Below are 16,250 nucleotides of genomic sequence, written 5' to 3'. Positions count from 1 at the left end.
CTGCCTGGAGCTCAGGCTCCTTGAGAAGCTCACGGCCCATGTTCTCTGGGGGCTGGCAGGGCAGGGCTTGAGCTCAGGGCCCAGGATAGTGTGGGGTGGAGGCTAGAGTGGCCCTTGACATTGGCCGAGTCAGGGCAGGACCTGTGGTCCTGCTGCCTCTGCACAGACCTCTGCTGTGTGCCAGGCATGGTCAGTGAGGGCTGAGAGGCTCTGTCCTCCTAGGGCTTCCATCCTTCCCTTCTCTGGCTCTAGGAGATCAGCCGGCCCAACTCACCATCTGAAGGCGAGGGAGAGAGTTCGGACAGTCGCAGCGTCAACGATGAGGGCAGCAGTGACCCCAAAGACATCGACCAGGACAATCGCAGCACGTCCCCCAGCATCCCCAGCCCCCAGGACAATGAGAGTGACTCAGACTCGTCAGCACAGCAGCAGATGCTGCAGGCCCAGCCCCCAGCCCTGCAGGCTCCCAGTGGGGCCACCCCAGTGCCCTCCACGGCCCCGCCAGGAACACCCCAGCTTCCTACTCCAGGGCCCACACCTTCTGCCACTGCAGGCCCCGCCCAGGGCTCCCCTGCAGCCCCCCAGCCCCCTAACCAGCCACAGGCTGCAGCAGTGCCTGCTCCCCACACGCACATCCAGCAGGCCCCCACCCTGCACCCGCAGCGGCTGCCCTCGCCACACCCCCCGCTGCAGCCGCTGACCGGGCCGCCGGGCCAGCCCTCTGCGCCCCCTCACGCCCAGCCCTCCCTGCACGGTCAGGGCCCGCCTGGCCCACACAGCCTGCAGGCCGGGCCCCTGCTGCAGCACCCAGGCCCCCCTCAGCCCTTTGGCCTCCCTCCTCAGGGCCCTCAAGGCCAGGCCCCTCTGGGGGCCTCCCCAGCGGCAGCACACCCTCACACCAGCCTGCAGCTCCCAGCCTCACAGTCAGCCCTGCAGCCCCAGCAGCCCCCGCGGGAGCAGCCCCTGCCGCCAGCACCCCTGGCCATGCCTCACATCAAGCCCCCACCCACCACGCCCATCCCCCAGCTGCCGGCGCCACAGGCCCACAAGCACCCACCCCACCTCTCAGGACCCTCGCCCTTCTCCATGAATGCCAACCTGCCGCCCCCTCCAGCCCTCAAGCCCCTGAGCTCCCTGTCCACACACCACCCCCCCTCAGCCCACCCTCCGCCCCTGCAGCTCATGCCTCAGAGCCAGCCATTGCCCTCCTCCCCCGCCCAGCCCCCTGGGCTGACCCAGAGCCAGAGCCTGCCCCCTCCTGCTGCCCCCCATCCTCCCTCAGGCCTCCACCAGGGGCCTCCCCAGCCCCCATTTGCTCAGCACCCCTTTGTCCCTGGAGGGCCTCCTCCCATCACTCCTCCGACCTGCTCCTCTACCTCCACCCCACCCGCGGGACCCAGCACCTCAGCCCAGCTGCCCTGCTCCGCTGCCGTTTCTTCAGGGGGCAGCATGCCGGGGGGAGCATCCTGCCCACTGCCCGCTGTCCAGATCAAGGAGGAGGCTCTGGACGATGCTGAGGAGCCTGAGAGCCCCCCTCCCCCACCAAGGAGCCCCTCCCCTGAGCCCACTGTGGTGGACACCCCCAGCCACGCCAGCCAGTCGGCCAGGTAGCGGCTCCTAGGAACCCGGGTTGGAGGGGCACAGGCGGGGCTGGCTGGGCAGGCAGGGTTTTGGTGGGGGGCAGGGCAGGGTGAGGCCTTGGCAGGAGCTCCCAGCTGGAGATGTGGCCTTTCGTAGGTTCTACAAGCACCTGGACCGGGGTTACAACTCGTGTGCACGGACAGACCTGAACTTCATGCCTCTGGCTGGATCCAAACTGGCCAAGAAGAGGGAAGAGGCCATTGAGAAGGCCAAGCGGGAGGCCGAGCAGAAAGCCCGAGAGGAGCGGGAGCGGGAGAAGGAGAAAGAGAAGGAGCGCGAGCGAGAGCGGGAGCGGGAGCGAGAGGCGGAGCGAGCAGCCGTGAGTCCTGGGGTGGCTGGCGTGTGCAGGGGGGCGCTGGCCCCCAGGCCTGGGAGCCATACTGGGCCTGCCCTGCTCTGTCTGAGGCTGCCTGGCTCACACCTGGCAGCTGGAGGGTGGGTGCTGTTTACACCCCTTCCTGGGCTGCTCTCACGGAGCCGCGCGGCCCTGCGCTGCTTGGTCCAGGCTGACTCAGAGCAGTGACTGGGTGTCCACCTGCCTGGAGCCTTTAGGGAGAGGGCTGTCCTTCCTCTGCAGCCTGTGGACTCGTGTCTCCTCCGTCATTTGAAGGAGCCTAAGAGAAACATGAGGGGAGGACCTAAGGGGAGAGCCAGGCCCTTGGGTGGAGCCAGGCCACATGGGAGCCTCTAGTAGCCCTCCCCTGTGGCCCCTCAGAGGCTGGGTCCCCCCGGGCCTGCCTCTGCAGTGGGGTGAATGGGGAGCCGACTTGAGACACGTGTGAGGGCCTTGGGGAGAGGCTGCTGGCCTGCTAGGCTCGCCGGCACGGGCCCCCACCAGTCCCACTCACAGATATACGTGTCACCCGTCTCACAGCACACTGACCTGCCAAGGGCACGCGGGCAGCTGCAAGCACAAGAGAGACTGCTACAGCAGGGTCTGGGCGGCACCCTGGTGGCAGGCCAAGGCTGGGGACACGGTCTGTGTGTTGGGGTGGAGGGACTAGGTTGGCCTGTCAGTGCAGGTGGGGCAGGGCAGGGCCCTCCTGGCTTCGATGCCCAGCAGCTTGGTGTCTCCCCCTCATGCCCTCCTTTCCTTCTGCAGAAGGCGTCCAGCTCAGCACATGAAGGCCGTCTGAGCGACCCCCAGCTCAGTGGTCCCGGCCACATGCGGCCATCCTTTGAGCCACCACCGACTACCATTGCTGCCGTGCCCCCATACATCGGGCCCGACACGCCTGCCCTTCGGACTCTGAGCGAGTATGCCCGGCCCCACGTCATGTCGCCCACCAACCGCAACCACCCCTTCTACATGCCCCTCAATCCCACCGACCCCCTGTTGGCCTACCACATGCCTGGCCTCTACAACGTCGACCCCACCATCCGCGAGCGGGAGCTCCGGGAACGTGAGATCCGGGAACGGGAGATCCGGGAGCGCGAGTTGCGGGAGAGGATGAAGCCAGGCTTCGAGGTGAAGCCACCTGAGCTGGACCCCCTGCACCCAGCCACCAACCCCATGGAGCACTTCGCCCGGCACAGCGCCCTCACCATCCCCCCGACTGCCGGCCCCCACCCTTTTGCTTCTTTCCACCCGGGCCTGAACCCCTTGGAGAGGGAGAGACTGGCCCTGGCGGGCCCCCAGCTACGGCCGGAGATGAGCTACCCTGACAGACTGGCGGCTGAGCGCATCCACGCCGAGCGCATGGCATCGCTGACCAGTGACCCCCTGGCCCGACTGCAGATGTTCAACGTGACTCCGCACCACCACCAGCACTCGCACATCCACTCCCACCTCCACCTCCACCAGCAGGACCCCCTCCACCAAGGTGGGTGCCCCCGGCCAGGGTAGAGCAGGAAGGGGGCGTAGCCTGGTCAGAAAAGAGTCACTGTTCAGAGCAGGGTGTTCTTTTCTGAGCAAATCCCTAATTCCTGGCAGATTTTAGAATATCCAACATCCGCCTAGGACTCGTGGTTTTGCTTTATCACAACCTTTGTCTCTGCCCAGCCCCTCAGCTCTGTGAAGCTGCAGGTCCCCAGAAAGCTGCAGCACCCATGGGCCTTCCGCTTGCAGCCTCCTGGGTAAAGCTTGGGTTCTTGGCCCTGTGCCTGGGTGGTGGGTAGTGGCCTGTGCTCACTGGGGCTGGGCCACCGGACCTTGTGGCCTTTGGAGCCAAAGAAGGTGTGGCTGAAGGCCCTGGGCTGCCCAAGGAAGCTGTAGGTTGTCATTTAGGGAGAACTTAGAGGAGTCCTGGCTGGGTGGATGGCTCACGCTGGTAATCCCAGCACTTTAGGAGGCTGAGGCAATAGGATCACTTGAGGCTGGGAGTTCAAGACCAGCCCTGGCAACATAGTAAGATCCTATCTCTACAAAACTATTTTAAAATTCAGCTGGGTGTGGTGATGTACACCTGTAGTCCCAGCTGCTTGGGAGGCTGAGGCAAAAGGATTACTTGAGCCCAGGAGTTTGAGGCTACAGTGAGCTGTGAACACAACACTGCACTATAGGCTGGGTAACAGAGCAAGACCCTGCCTCTATAAATAAAGAGGAGTCCTCTATTCCCTTGGGGAATGGGGCTGGGAGCAGGGCATCTGTACTCAGTGTACTGAGTACACTGAGCTGACCCACCTGGCCAGGGCTGCCCAGCAGCTCCTGAAGGTCAACTGGGTGGCCAGCTCAGGGGAAGGCTGGCCTGAGACAGAGGTAGGCACAGCTGACATCCCCACTCTCTCTGTAGGTTGGCAAGATGGAGCCAGAGGAAGGTCTGGCTGTGCTCACAAGTAGGCAGGTGTGCCCACCCCATGGGACCAGGGCCTGTGTGGAGGTCCCGTGGCGCATCCTACGTGCAGGGCTTCCCTTTAGAAGGGGTTCAGGCCCTGGGTGGAAAGAGGCAAAAGGGTGGGGGCTGGCATTCAGGGGGATGATGAGGGCGCTGCCGGTCGAAGTGCTCCATGGGGTTGGTGGCTGGGTGCAGGGGGTCCAGCTCAGATGGCTTCACCCTCTCGCAGTCTCCAGTGCTGGGCAGGAGGACAGCTGACACAGCAGGGCCCAGGGGGAAGGAGGGCAGCCACCTTGCCTGGAGACACCTAGTGTCTCTCCTACATGTGTGCCCAGTTCTGACACAGGAGGGCATTCACCATTGTGCTCCTGGCCCCTGAAGCTTGGATGCGCCATGCTGGGGGCCTTACCTGCCTCATAAACAGTGTATGAGGACAGGCAGCCATTCGTTGTTCATGCATCATCCAGCTGGGGCGTGGGGGCAAGGGTGGTGGTATCTGAGGGGAGAGCTGTGCGGTCTGGAGCCAGCAGAGGAGAGAACGGTGTGAGCTGACTCCCTGGCCCACAGCACTTGCTCTGCCGGCCCCCTTTGGGTTGTGTGGTTGAAGGGCAGGGAGGCAGCCCTGGTGAAGGAGGTGCCAGAGCAAGGCTGTGGGTTCCTGTGGACCTCACAAGCCCAGGGTAGTCAGCAGCACTGGGCAGGGGTGTTGCCCGTAGGACGTGCTCAGGAGCAGGCGGAAATGTGTGCTTAAATGGCCAGCTCTGCACCTTTCTGGCATGCAGCTCCCACACAAGGTGGTAGGGCAGCCACTGCGGATCCGGATCATTTGCGGCCAGATGGTGCATCCAGGCCTGGTGACCGGGGGCAGCTTGGGTGAGGAGGAGGTCGTAGCACTTCTAGCCAAGGTGGGCAAACATCAAATGGGCTATGCACCACCTACATCTGGCCTTTTGTCCTTTTCTTAGGCTCCGCAGGCCCGGTTCACCCGCTGGTTGACCCCCTGACTGCTGGTCCTCACCTGGCTCGCTTCCCCTATCCCCCCGGGACCCTTCCCAACCCTCTGCTCGGACAGCCCCCCCATGAGCACGAGATGCTTCGTCATCCAGTTTTTGGTAAGGATTTCCATAGGGGAGGGGTTGGGGGTCCCATATGAGAGTCGAATTGGAGGTCTGGTCTGTTTTCCCCTATTCATTCGTTCGTTCGTTCGTTCGAGTCGAATTGGAGGTCTGGTCTGTTTTCCCCTATTCATTCGTTCGTTCGTTCGTTCGTTCATTCATTCGTTCATTCTTTCATGTATTGAACAAATGTGGGGTCTCACCCACCGTATCCATGTGGGAACAAGACAGGCAAACTCCTGCTTTCAGAGGGCTTCCTGGGCTGGGGGCCATTCATGCATAATCAACAGCCTTGCTGCAGGCCAGGAATGCAGGGTTGGTGACCGAGTAACAGAGGCCCTAATGTAGATGGGGCTCAGGAGAAGGCCTCTCAGAAGCAGAAACACTGGGCTTTGGCCTGGAGTGGGAAGGACGGGCTTGAGTGCTGGGTAGGCTCTCTTCCGGCCTCCTTGCTGGTCACTGTGCCTTGCTTCTCCTGGCCAGTCCTCTGGCTGTTTCTGTAGTGGAGGCTATTTTGTGTCTGCCAGGCGCGCCCTACCCTCGAGACCTGCCTGGGGCCATCCCACCCCCGATGTCAGCGGCCCACCAGCTGCAGGCCATGCATGCCCAGTCTGCAGAGCTGCAGAGACTGGCCATGGAGCAGCAGTGGCTGCACGGACACCCCCACATGCATGGTGGCCACCTACCGAGTCAGGAAGATTATTACAGGTGAGGAGGGAGGGAGGGAGGCAGAGGGGGAGGTCTGAGGCCAGGGTCTTGCCCACTTCATGTGTACCCACGGTGCTCTCCTTCTTGTCCCTGCACCCCCCCCCCCCGGCCCTACTGGGCTCTCTAGGGGACCCCCACGGAGCCACCCGCATGGGAGGGACAGTTGACGGGTGGGTCAGCTATGTGGGAGGCTGCTGGGTTGGGGCTGCGTTTGCCTCAGGAGGAGCCCTTGCCTGCACGTGTCTGGACCCTCCAGCCTCCTGCCTGTCACCTTGGGGTGCTCTGAGCCTGCCCCATCCACCTCTCCAGGCCTGATGCTGAATATTCTTTCCTTTTCTTTTCAGTCGACTGAAGAAAGAAGGTGACAAGCAGTTATAAGTTATTTATTTGTTAACGCTGGCTGTGGAAACCCCAATTCTTGGGGGGAGAAACAGGACTTTTTACATACAATAGGAGCTGCAAAAGCAAAAAGAATATCTTCTAAAGATTTCTTTATATATTTAAAAACCCCACAACTAAAAATGTACCCACATCATAGTGTTCGTTTGTCAAGAGGGTTCCCTGAGACTGGCTTGGGCCCCCTGCATGACAGTCCCCCGGAAACTTAGCGAGTCCTGGACTGGACTGAACATTCAGAAAGCTCCCTGCAATCTTGGGGTTTGGCTTTAGTTTTCTTTTCCTTGATTTCTCAGTAGGTGCTAGACTCCACTTCACACCCTTCACTGTGCGTCAGACACGCTCCGTTGCGCGTGTTCCAAAACCCACATGGTTTGCAGATAGGCGGCATATGAGTTTGGAATCCAAGAGCTATAATTTTTAAAAAATCTTTTATTTTAATACATTGTAGGAAATCTTCATAATTTGAGAAAAGTTCTGCAGCATGGCTTTATATGTCTGTAAATAAATAATTTTAGAACAGCCTTTTTTTCCTTCCACAAACTACTATTCTGATCTATTTTTTCCAGCCATGTCACTAATTGTGAATTCCCACCAGCTATTGACAGAATACAGAGTTGATTTTTTAATAAAAAGTTATATATAATTATCCCTTTAATTAAAGGGAGCAGATGGGCGTTACCAGTTACAATGGGCGAAAGCTTGGGACTAGGCTTGGCCACGGCAGCGGGCATCCAGGGGTTTGCAGGGACAGTGTGACAACTCTTCGTTTTGCTGCTTTGACTTTCACTTCTGTCTGTTCCTAGCATGTGCTTTGCCTGCGATGCAGACATCTGTTATCTCCGACCTCATTTTGCACAAGGAGTGCAGGAGTTTTAGTGTTCACTTTCTGTCCCCTGGTGTCACTGTTGTCCTGTTTCTGCAGGGTGGAGAGCACATGTCTGTGTGTGTCTGATTGTAGATTTCCTTGTAGATTTCTATGCACACACATTTCATTGTTCTGGATGAATTGCCTTTTTTAATACTCTGAAAATTTCATAAACATTCTAGAAAATTCAAGAAAATGATTCCACACAAATAACTCAGCACATGAAAGACCCAGGACATATGGTTGCCAAAGGAATCTGTTAGAAATCTGCCCCTTTATACATGTCATCGTTTGGATCTTCTTGGGGTGAGGACCAAGCCAAGTCATCCCGGCCACAGAGCAGGGGCTGCTTTTGGGTGAGGGAGACCCTGGAGTTAGCACGCTTGTGGGTGGTAGCCTGCAGTTTTACCCCAGGAGCAAGTCTGGGTGGTGACGCATGTCGGTCTGGGAAGCCACGTCCCACTCTTCTGCTAGAAGTAGGAGCTGGAGTGCGACCCGCAGACGTGAAGTCGGAAAGCGGGCTTCCACCGGGGAGGCGCGCTGGTCAGGAGGCCAGCCCTCCAGAGCAGAGCGGCCCCGGATTCCGAGTTCGATGTTGATGCACTTTTTCCGAAGCAGAGGTTGGGGGTGTCTGGGGACGTCTGTGCCTGTTGGTCAGGCCGCCTTCCAGGGTACGGCCCTCCCACCCTTCTTCTCTCAGCGTCTCAAGGGCCATTTCTGCCACTGTTTCGGTGGTCACATCCAAGAATTGTCAGAGAAAAGAAACCACACTGTGGGTCAGTGGACACGAAGTGCGTCCCGGCCCCAGGCCGAGTAGTGGGGCAGGCAGGAGGAGAGGCTGGTAGTTTGATCCAGAAACCAGCAGGTGTTAGCTCAGATTCAGGTTCTGGATTCAAACCTGCAATCAGGGGCATTTCCAGTTTCTATGAAAACTGTTTGGTTTCAGTTGAGATAGATTGTTTTGTCTGTTGAAAATGTTTGTAGTTTTTTCTCCTTTCATTTTATCTCATTCCATTTCTGCGTTAACTTTAGTTCCTAGTGGGAATGCAGGCTCAGATCAATCCTTTGTCATCAGACTTCTGGTCCCCTTAGCATAGAGGTGTTTGTTTTCTTCTGGGGGTGGTGACATGCCCTCAAGGCGGGCTGTTCTGCTGCAGGTTTCTCCGTGGCTGAGTAGGGCCTCTTACCACTGGGCTCCGAACAGGCAGGCACGTCCCGCTGCCCTGGCTCCTGCATCTGTGCCGCCACCTTCTCTCCCTCCTGTTATTTTTTTTCTTTTTGGCAGAACACATCGTCTGCCATTCAGTTAAACTTTCTTTATCTCCTTTCTCTACCATCCATTTTTCCAAAGAAGAGAAAGAGTGAAGTACTTTGAAGCCTGTACTTGAAAACCGTCTGAGGGTGTTCTCTTGTTACGTTCTGGTTTTCTCCCCATAGCCCAAGGTGAAGCACTGAGATTCTTCCATTAAAAAACCCCACAACCTAAAACCTTTACCTGATCCCCTGCAGTTTGTTTAGGAGGCTGCAGACCTTCATGGTGTCTTTGAAGCGCAACCACTTGGTTTCCTTTTGGGTTTTCCTTCCTCTTGTTTGAAGTTTGGTTTTGTTATTCTGTGTTTCGTATGTATCTTGTTCAATGTTGTCAAGGTTGAGCTTCACGTTTCACTGCAGCAGAAGCAGAGCAGAGTGTACATTCTGATTTGCTACGTTTATATATATCTTGAAGCTAAATGTATATATGAGTAGTTTGCCATGAGATAACACAGTGTAAAAGAGTAGACACCCAGAAATCGTGACTTCTGTGTTCTCTCCATTTGAGTATTTTGTAATTTTTTTGAAATATTTGTGGACATAAATAAAACCAAGCTACACTACAACACCTAGGTGTCGGCCAGTGCACTGTGTCTCGTTCCTGGAGAGTGGACGGGGATGCTGGCTGCGGCCCCACCCTAGGGGAAGGGGCAGAGGAGCATCTGTGTTCCCTGCTGCTGGGGACCCTGCTTCCTTCCCAGAGTGGCTTCCAGAAGTATCCATGTCCCCTCTGGTAAGAGGACAGGGTTACTCTGGTGAGTACGCTTACTGAGGGTGTTCCCCAAGCAACAGGGGTGGGCCCTACAGGGGTGTTGGCCTTGGGACAAAGCACACCCCACCTCGCCATTCACCCTACATCTCTAATTGGTGGACGTCGCCAGGGTGTATGGGACACGTGGCTCCTTCCCTGCCTAGGAGAGAGGGCTGAGCCACCACCAGTTCAGTGCCCTGTCCCTGGCTACTCCCCTGCCTAGTCCCCTCTCTACCTCTCCCTGAGGCCTGCCAGCATCCCGCTCCCCGTTGCCCTCCTGGCTGAGGCTGTGTCTAAGCCCTGTGGGGGGAGGCCACCAGGGGGCAGCAGCCATCAGTGGATTTGTGCTACGCAGCTTTTCCTGAAGGACGTTTTCAAGACAGTTCCTGAAGATTTATGTGCTCCCCTTTTCATTTGGGATATGGTTGTGAGTTTATAGATGTTTTGGGAGATGGGGCAAAGGCAGTCCAGAGAGCTTACTCTTGGTAAACTGCCATCATGCCCGGCAGGGTCTGTCCCATAGTTGAAAAGGCCAAGGGAACAGCATGGTGGGCTGGCGCCTAATTCGGGACAGGAGGAAGCATTGCCAAGCAGGGTCCCCGGTGGCAGGCAGAACCATGGCCCTCACGATGCGTGATCTCCTGCATCCCTCGAACAGCAGGGACCCTGCTCAGCAGCTTGGGTGGCCAGGGCACAGGGGTGGCCTGTAGCCACAAAAGGGACTTGCATGACAGGGTGGAATTGTGTCTGGGGCTGCAGAGGAGGGACAGAGCTGGCCTTCAGGAGCCGCCTTGGCTGGGCTGTCATCTAGACTGCTCTTTATGAAACTGCAGTTCTAATGGGCATACGTTTATGAAATAGGTTTCATGGTGGTTAAACAAGGCCTGAGTGCGTGGATACGTAGTGTTATGCTCAAAAAAGCCTTCATCAGAGCTAAACAGGTGGTGACAGTTTGTCAGGTATGGACAACTGTGGCCATTGTCACCACCCCTGTCATGTACCCGTTCTGAGGAGGGCCGGGCATGCTAACTGGACATCTGCTGGAGAACAGGGCGCAGGTACGTGCTGCTGGTGTCCAGCCTGGGCCCTGGCGTGCCCCTGCCCCTTTGTTCCTGTGGATGGATCCTTGGCTGGGGCAAGGTGGCTCAGCAGCCCCTTCTGGTGGCACCACAGGAGGGCTAAGAAGATGGCACTTTGCAGACCATGGCGAGAGGCCCAGTGCCGCAGCACAGCTTAGGAGCGTGGCTGCCTTCTCGATAAACGCCCATGGTAAATCCAGGAAAGGAATCTCCTGGGTACATGAGGGTGACTTATCTGAAGGGCACGGATGCACCGTGGGGAGATCAGCAGTGACCTCACACAGCGGGAGCTGCAACCTCCAGGCCTCAAATGTCAGCACCACTGAGCCGTGTAGCTGTGGGTGCAGAGAGCTGGAGTGGGGGTCAGGGCCCAGGCCCTTTGTATGTGGAAGCTAGAGGGGACAGGTGGGGACCCCATCTCAGCCAGGAGCCCCCCACGAGCCTTGGCCTGACCACATGGTGAAACCCAGGACAGTGTGAAGGGGGCACAAATACAGACTTAAGTTATTGCCCCAACCTCACCTGGCCAACACAGAATGATCTAGGTACGCTCTTGAACTCAGAGCTTTGGAATCATAACGGAACTAGTTATCCACATACCTAGGGGCCAAGGTACCAGGCCCCAGGAGCAGTGGAAGTGTCTGTCCTGCAGTGGACCCCTGAGCAGGTCACAGGCCAGGGGGACAGAGGGGTCCTTAGCGTCCCTGAGAGACCAGCCGGGTGAACCTGCTGGCAGAGGCAGGCCATGGCCGTCCAGCAGGGCTGACTCGGGCTGCGCGACAAAGCGAGCCCTTCCTGGGTTCATGGGGTCCCTGGAGCACCTGGCGGAAGGCAGGGCCTGGCAGGGTGGCCACAGGTGCTGCAGTTTCACCGTGGATGGAGCACTTGCCCCTTGGTGGCCCAGGAGCACCTGAATTTCAGCCATGTGCTTTGCCTGGGGACTTGAACGCCTCGCTGGGTTCTCTCTCAGGCACCATGCTGCTGGCCTGTGGCGGTCTCGGTATCCAAGGTCCTCTCCCTAAGTCCCAGCTGCCCGGGGAGCTCTGGCAGCTCAAGTTCTGGCCCTGGTTCATTGCTCCTCCAACCCAAGGTGGCTTCTCTAGTGGCTGCCTTTGCCAGGAGTGACAGCTGTTTCCTTTTGGCATATCAGGGCCCCGGGCTGCAGAAGCTACCCTTGTGCCACCCCACCCCCGCCCCGCCCACCCAACGCGGCTGGATGTGCACAGACGTTCCAGGTCTCCTACCCTGGGCTTCTTGTTACTGAGCCAAGTCCTGTGTGTGGGAGGCACTCGAGCCATGAGCACTTGCTCAGTGATGGGCCTTGCAGCAGGAGGCTCCTTGTCCCCTGTCTAAAGGTGCCGTTCGGTTTAGGCGTGAATGACCACACAGACCTTTCAGCCTCATTCAGGCTGAGCCTGGCAGCGCTTCCCAGTGGGCTCCTAACGATCGATCGTGCTGTCCCCTGACTGGCTGTGCTGCCCTCAGGGATCCTGCAGCCCCCTGGCCCCAGCCCTGGTTGACAACATTCATGGAAGGGGGAGCTGGGGGGATCTGCCTCTGGCGAACCCCTGGGGTACGAATACCTGTTGTGGTGTGAATCTGATTGAAAATAGGACTTAGAGGCACTTTCCAGTTGGCCCAGAGAGGATTCCTGAGGCCATCGCACTTTTTGAGGCCTTTGTTTCCTGCGCCTGGTGGCTGGTTGGCCTCCCCTCCCTCAAGTGCTGCAGAACAGAGTCCACGCCCGTCCTGGCCACCAGGTGGCAGCAGTTACAAAGCCCTGGGGGCCGCCTGGTGCCCAGCTGCAGGGGTGAGTCGAGGCTCCCTGAGGTGGTTGATCCAGGGAGGGGCACGTGGGGATGACAAGAAGCGTTTTGTACTTTCCTGTCTTTTCCTAGAGCAGGTGTCCAGGTAGGTTGTTGAGAGATAAAGGGGCAGGGAGGGTATTCTGGACAGAGAAGCAGCTGAAACAGGTCACAGCAGAGCAGGGGTGGGGTGGGGGGCGCTGTGTGTGCAGGGGAGGCGAGGCGACGGCTGCAGCCAGGGGCAGGGCCCAGGCGCAGCTGTTAGGACAAGGACAGGAAGTTTCTTCTCTCTGTTCTCTGATGCTTCCCCCTCACCCCCAGTGCCTGGGTTGTACACAGTAGGCACTCAGTAAACACTCCCTGAATGGAAGAGGATCCCACGATGGATCTTCTCAGCAGTGGATAATTTCCAAGAATCATGTCTCTAGTAACTGTCCCCTGGGCCCCCCCCAAAAGTCCACTGTGAGCAGCTGCTGCCCTCGTGCACCTCAAAAGGTGCTCGGTCTCCAGGACGTGCGGGCCCGCCCTCCCCGGGCGCCCCGAACCCACTCCCGCGCTCCCAGTGCGGGGGGGACCTGGGACCCCCACTGCTCCGTGGGCCCAGGCAGTTGCATTCTTACGTATCAAGTAAATCCACCTGTGTTCCCCCGGCAGCCTGCAGCCCAGCCGCGCCCTGTCCCCAGCGGGCAGCCCGGCTTAGTCCAATGGACTGGAAGACAGAGACGCAAACCCCTGGCGGTCGGTTCTCTCCGTCGGTGGGACGTCCAGTCTCCACGGCGCCCCCAGGCAGCCAGGGGGCGTCGCTTCCAAAGGAAGGGAGCCGATTTTCAAGTTTGGGGGGGGAAGTCTGCAGTGGCTTAGAATTTTGGTGTTGTGGTTTCTGTTTTGTTTTTAGTGGCCTAAGAAGTGGCTTTCTCTCCCTCTCCTTCCCTTGATGCAGTGAGAAGCCCCTCTGAGCCGAGCTGCAGGGGAGCGAGGCAAGGGGCCGGGCAAGCGACAGGTCAGGTGACACGGAAGGAAGCTGCCCGCCCCTGGGCACCTGGGCAGGCTCAACATTTGCTCCAAGAGTGTTTAGCAGCACGAGGCCTGGAGTCAGATTGTCAGATTCCCCAGGTTCGAGTCCCAGCCCCGCCAGGTACGAGCACGTGACTCTGGTGTGACCGAGGCCAGGTACTTGGTGTACTTGTCTCAGGGCCCGGGTCTGTGAAATGGGGTGAGGAGACCTCCCTCCCAGCGTGGTCGGGAGGACAAAGCGGGCTGTGTACCGCCGATCCCCTCCTCCCCATGGCTTGGCCTTTACAGGCAGAGCGATCCTGGCACTCGGCTCTCAGTGAGTCCCCGGATCCTGTGTCTGCTGCCACTGCCACCTGCTGGGGACAGACCTGAAGGTCAGGGACATCCTGCAGCTCTGCTCCGCCACTGTCCCTCCCTGTGCCTGAGGTGGGGCAGATCCTGGGAACAGAGAGGCTGACACAGCCCTCCCCATGTGTAAGGGCCGTCTTCACTTAGAAAGTTCTAGGTAGAGGGCCCTGGATTTAACAAGCCAGGAGTACGAGGGAGCCTCCCTCCTCTCTATCTGTTGCAGATTTGACCAGTTCTGGGCAAAAACAGCCCAGGCCAGAGGACAGCCATCCAGCACCACACTTTCTAGAAAATCTAAAGCTCATCTAAGCAGCGTAAATGTGGGAGGGTAGCATGCAGTTCCCAGAAAAAGCAGGGACGACAGGAGCCTGGGTCCAAGGAGGCTCTAAGGGGCGTGCAGCTTGAACAGTCTTTGAGCTGCTCTGTGCTTCACCTGCACACCTGCCTCAGCTCATAATCACGAAGGGTGAAACCACATGACATGAAGCACAGGGAAAGGACTCACTGAAGCCAACCAGGGTGGGCTGCATGGAGGAGGTGGTGTCTCAGACAAACCTAAATGGCAGAATCAGATATTGATGGGCAGAGAAGAGGTGGACTTCACCTGCAGGAAGAGGCTGAACACAGGCAGAGGGGCTGTGGCTGGGTGGATCCCATGCTGCAGTACAGGAGGCTGGTGACACGTGGCAGGTGGTGGCTCCGGAAGGTGCCTGGGCCCAGATGGGAGTGAGGAATTTACACCTGGTTCCTTAGGCTCTGAGGAGCCACAGAAGGCGCTCGGGAAGGAGGGATGGGCTCACAGCCGCCCAGCTGCAGGGGAGGGTGGACACGAGGCTAAAGTGGGCCAGGAGCAGACAGGGGTCCTGGACTCCAGTGACCCCATAGGGGCCACCTGGGCTCCAGGGCAGTAGCAGGCAGTGGCACTGAGGGAAGGGCTTAGGGGAGGCTGTGGCCTTGGTGGGGGGGCCAAGGCTTGGGCTCAGGTGGGGAGGCAGCCACAGTGCCTTGCAAAGGGCCATGGTCTTTCTGCCCATCTGGCCCTACCTGGTCACAGAAGGGGATGAGACACTGCCATAAATCCCAGACTCTGCCTGAGGCTGGCAACAGGCCCCAGGACCACTGTTGTTCATTTTGGACTTGTGGTCAGGGGTGTCTTGTATGTTCCCCAAACATAAGGACCATGCATTGAGCGTACCAGGGCTGTGTAACCCCATGCCAGGCCCAGTTCCAGCGCACCAGGTACAACCGTGACCCGGCTATGACCCTGCCCTTGTGGCCAGGAACCACAGTACAGGGAACAGAGCCTCCCAGGGGCATCTGAGAAGGGGCCTCTTCAAGTTTGGGGTGTCAAGTGATGGAAGATGATCAGAGGCCACATGGCAAAGGACTGTCACACTCACGAAGAAGTCTGAACTTCACCCAGGTCTATAAATGGGCTCTGGAAGGCAGCAGGCACAGGTCCGTGCAAACCCAGGCCCAGCGTAGAATGGGTGGATATGTGGATGGGTGGATGGGTGGATGGGTGGATGGGTGGATGAGTGGATGGGTGGATGAGTGGATGGGTGGATGGGTAGATGAATGGGTATGTAGATGGGTGGATGAATGGATGGGTGGATGAGTGAATGGGTGGATATGTGGATGGGTGGATGGGTGGATGAGTGGATGGGTGGATGAGTGGATGGGTGGATGGGTAGATGAATGGGTATGTAGATGGGTGGATGAATGGATGGGTGGATGAGTGAATGGGTGGATATGTGGATGGGTGGATGAGTGGATGGGTGGGTAAGTGGATGGATGGATGGGTGGATGGATGGATGGATGGGTGGATATTGGATGGGTGGATGAGTGGATGGGTGGATGAGTGGATGGGTGGATATGTGGATGGGTGGATGAATGGGTATGTAGATGGGTGGATGAATGGATGGGTGGATGAGTGGATGGGTGAATGGGTGGATATGTGGATGGGTGGATGAGTGGATGGGTGGGTAAGTGGATGGATGGATGGGTGGATATTGGATGGGTGGATGAGTGGATGGGTGGATGAGTGGATGGGTGGATGAGTGGATGGGTGGATATGTGGATGTGTGGATGAATGGGTATGTAGATGGGTGGATATGTGGATGGATGGATGAGTAGATATGTGGATGGGTGGATGAGTGGATGGGTGGGTAAGTGGATGGATGGATGGGTGGATATTGGATGGGTGGATGAGTGGATGGGTGGATGAGTGGATGGGTGGATGAGTGGATGGGTGGATATGTGGATGGGTGGATGAATGGGTATGTAGATGGGTGGATATGTGGATGGATGGATGAGTAGATATGTGGATGGGTGGATATATAGTGGATGGGTAGATATGTGGATGGATGGATGATGGATATGTGGATGTGTGGATGAGTGGATGAATGAGAGAATAAGTGAATGAATGAATGAATGAATG

The 16,250-nt window shown here is 58.0% G+C and overlaps 1 protein-coding gene across 9 annotated transcripts in view; it reads left to right on the top strand.

The window, feature by feature from the left end:
* The window catches only part of RERE (arginine-glutamic acid dipeptide repeats), a 405,018-nt gene extending 395,637 nt beyond the window's left edge, over positions 1 to 9,381 (top strand). For all 9 annotated transcript variants that reach the window (XM_075993756.1, XM_012791485.3, XM_012791482.3 and 6 more), the window contains 6 exons: positions 253 to 1,607; positions 1,738 to 1,960; positions 2,744 to 3,464; positions 5,381 to 5,527; positions 6,058 to 6,238; positions 6,583 to 9,381. In XM_075993756.1, coding sequence (XP_075849871.1) covers positions 253 to 1,607; positions 1,738 to 1,960; positions 2,744 to 3,464; positions 5,381 to 5,527; positions 6,058 to 6,238; positions 6,583 to 6,616 — 2,661 coding nt within the window. In that variant the 3' untranslated portion in view covers positions 6,617 to 9,381. The remainder of the gene's footprint in view (positions 1 to 252; positions 1,608 to 1,737; positions 1,961 to 2,743; positions 3,465 to 5,380; positions 5,528 to 6,057; positions 6,239 to 6,582) is intronic.
* The last annotated feature ends 6,869 nt before the right edge of the window (positions 9,382 to 16,250 follow it).

This window comes from Microcebus murinus, chromosome 2 (assembly GCF_040939455.1).
Source record: "Microcebus murinus isolate Inina chromosome 2, M.murinus_Inina_mat1.0, whole genome shotgun sequence".
Classification (NCBI taxonomy): Eukaryota; Metazoa; Chordata; class Mammalia; order Primates; family Cheirogaleidae; genus Microcebus; species Microcebus murinus.
Note: the sequence above shows the minus strand (reverse complement) of the source record. Positions and strands in the feature narration are given on the sequence as shown.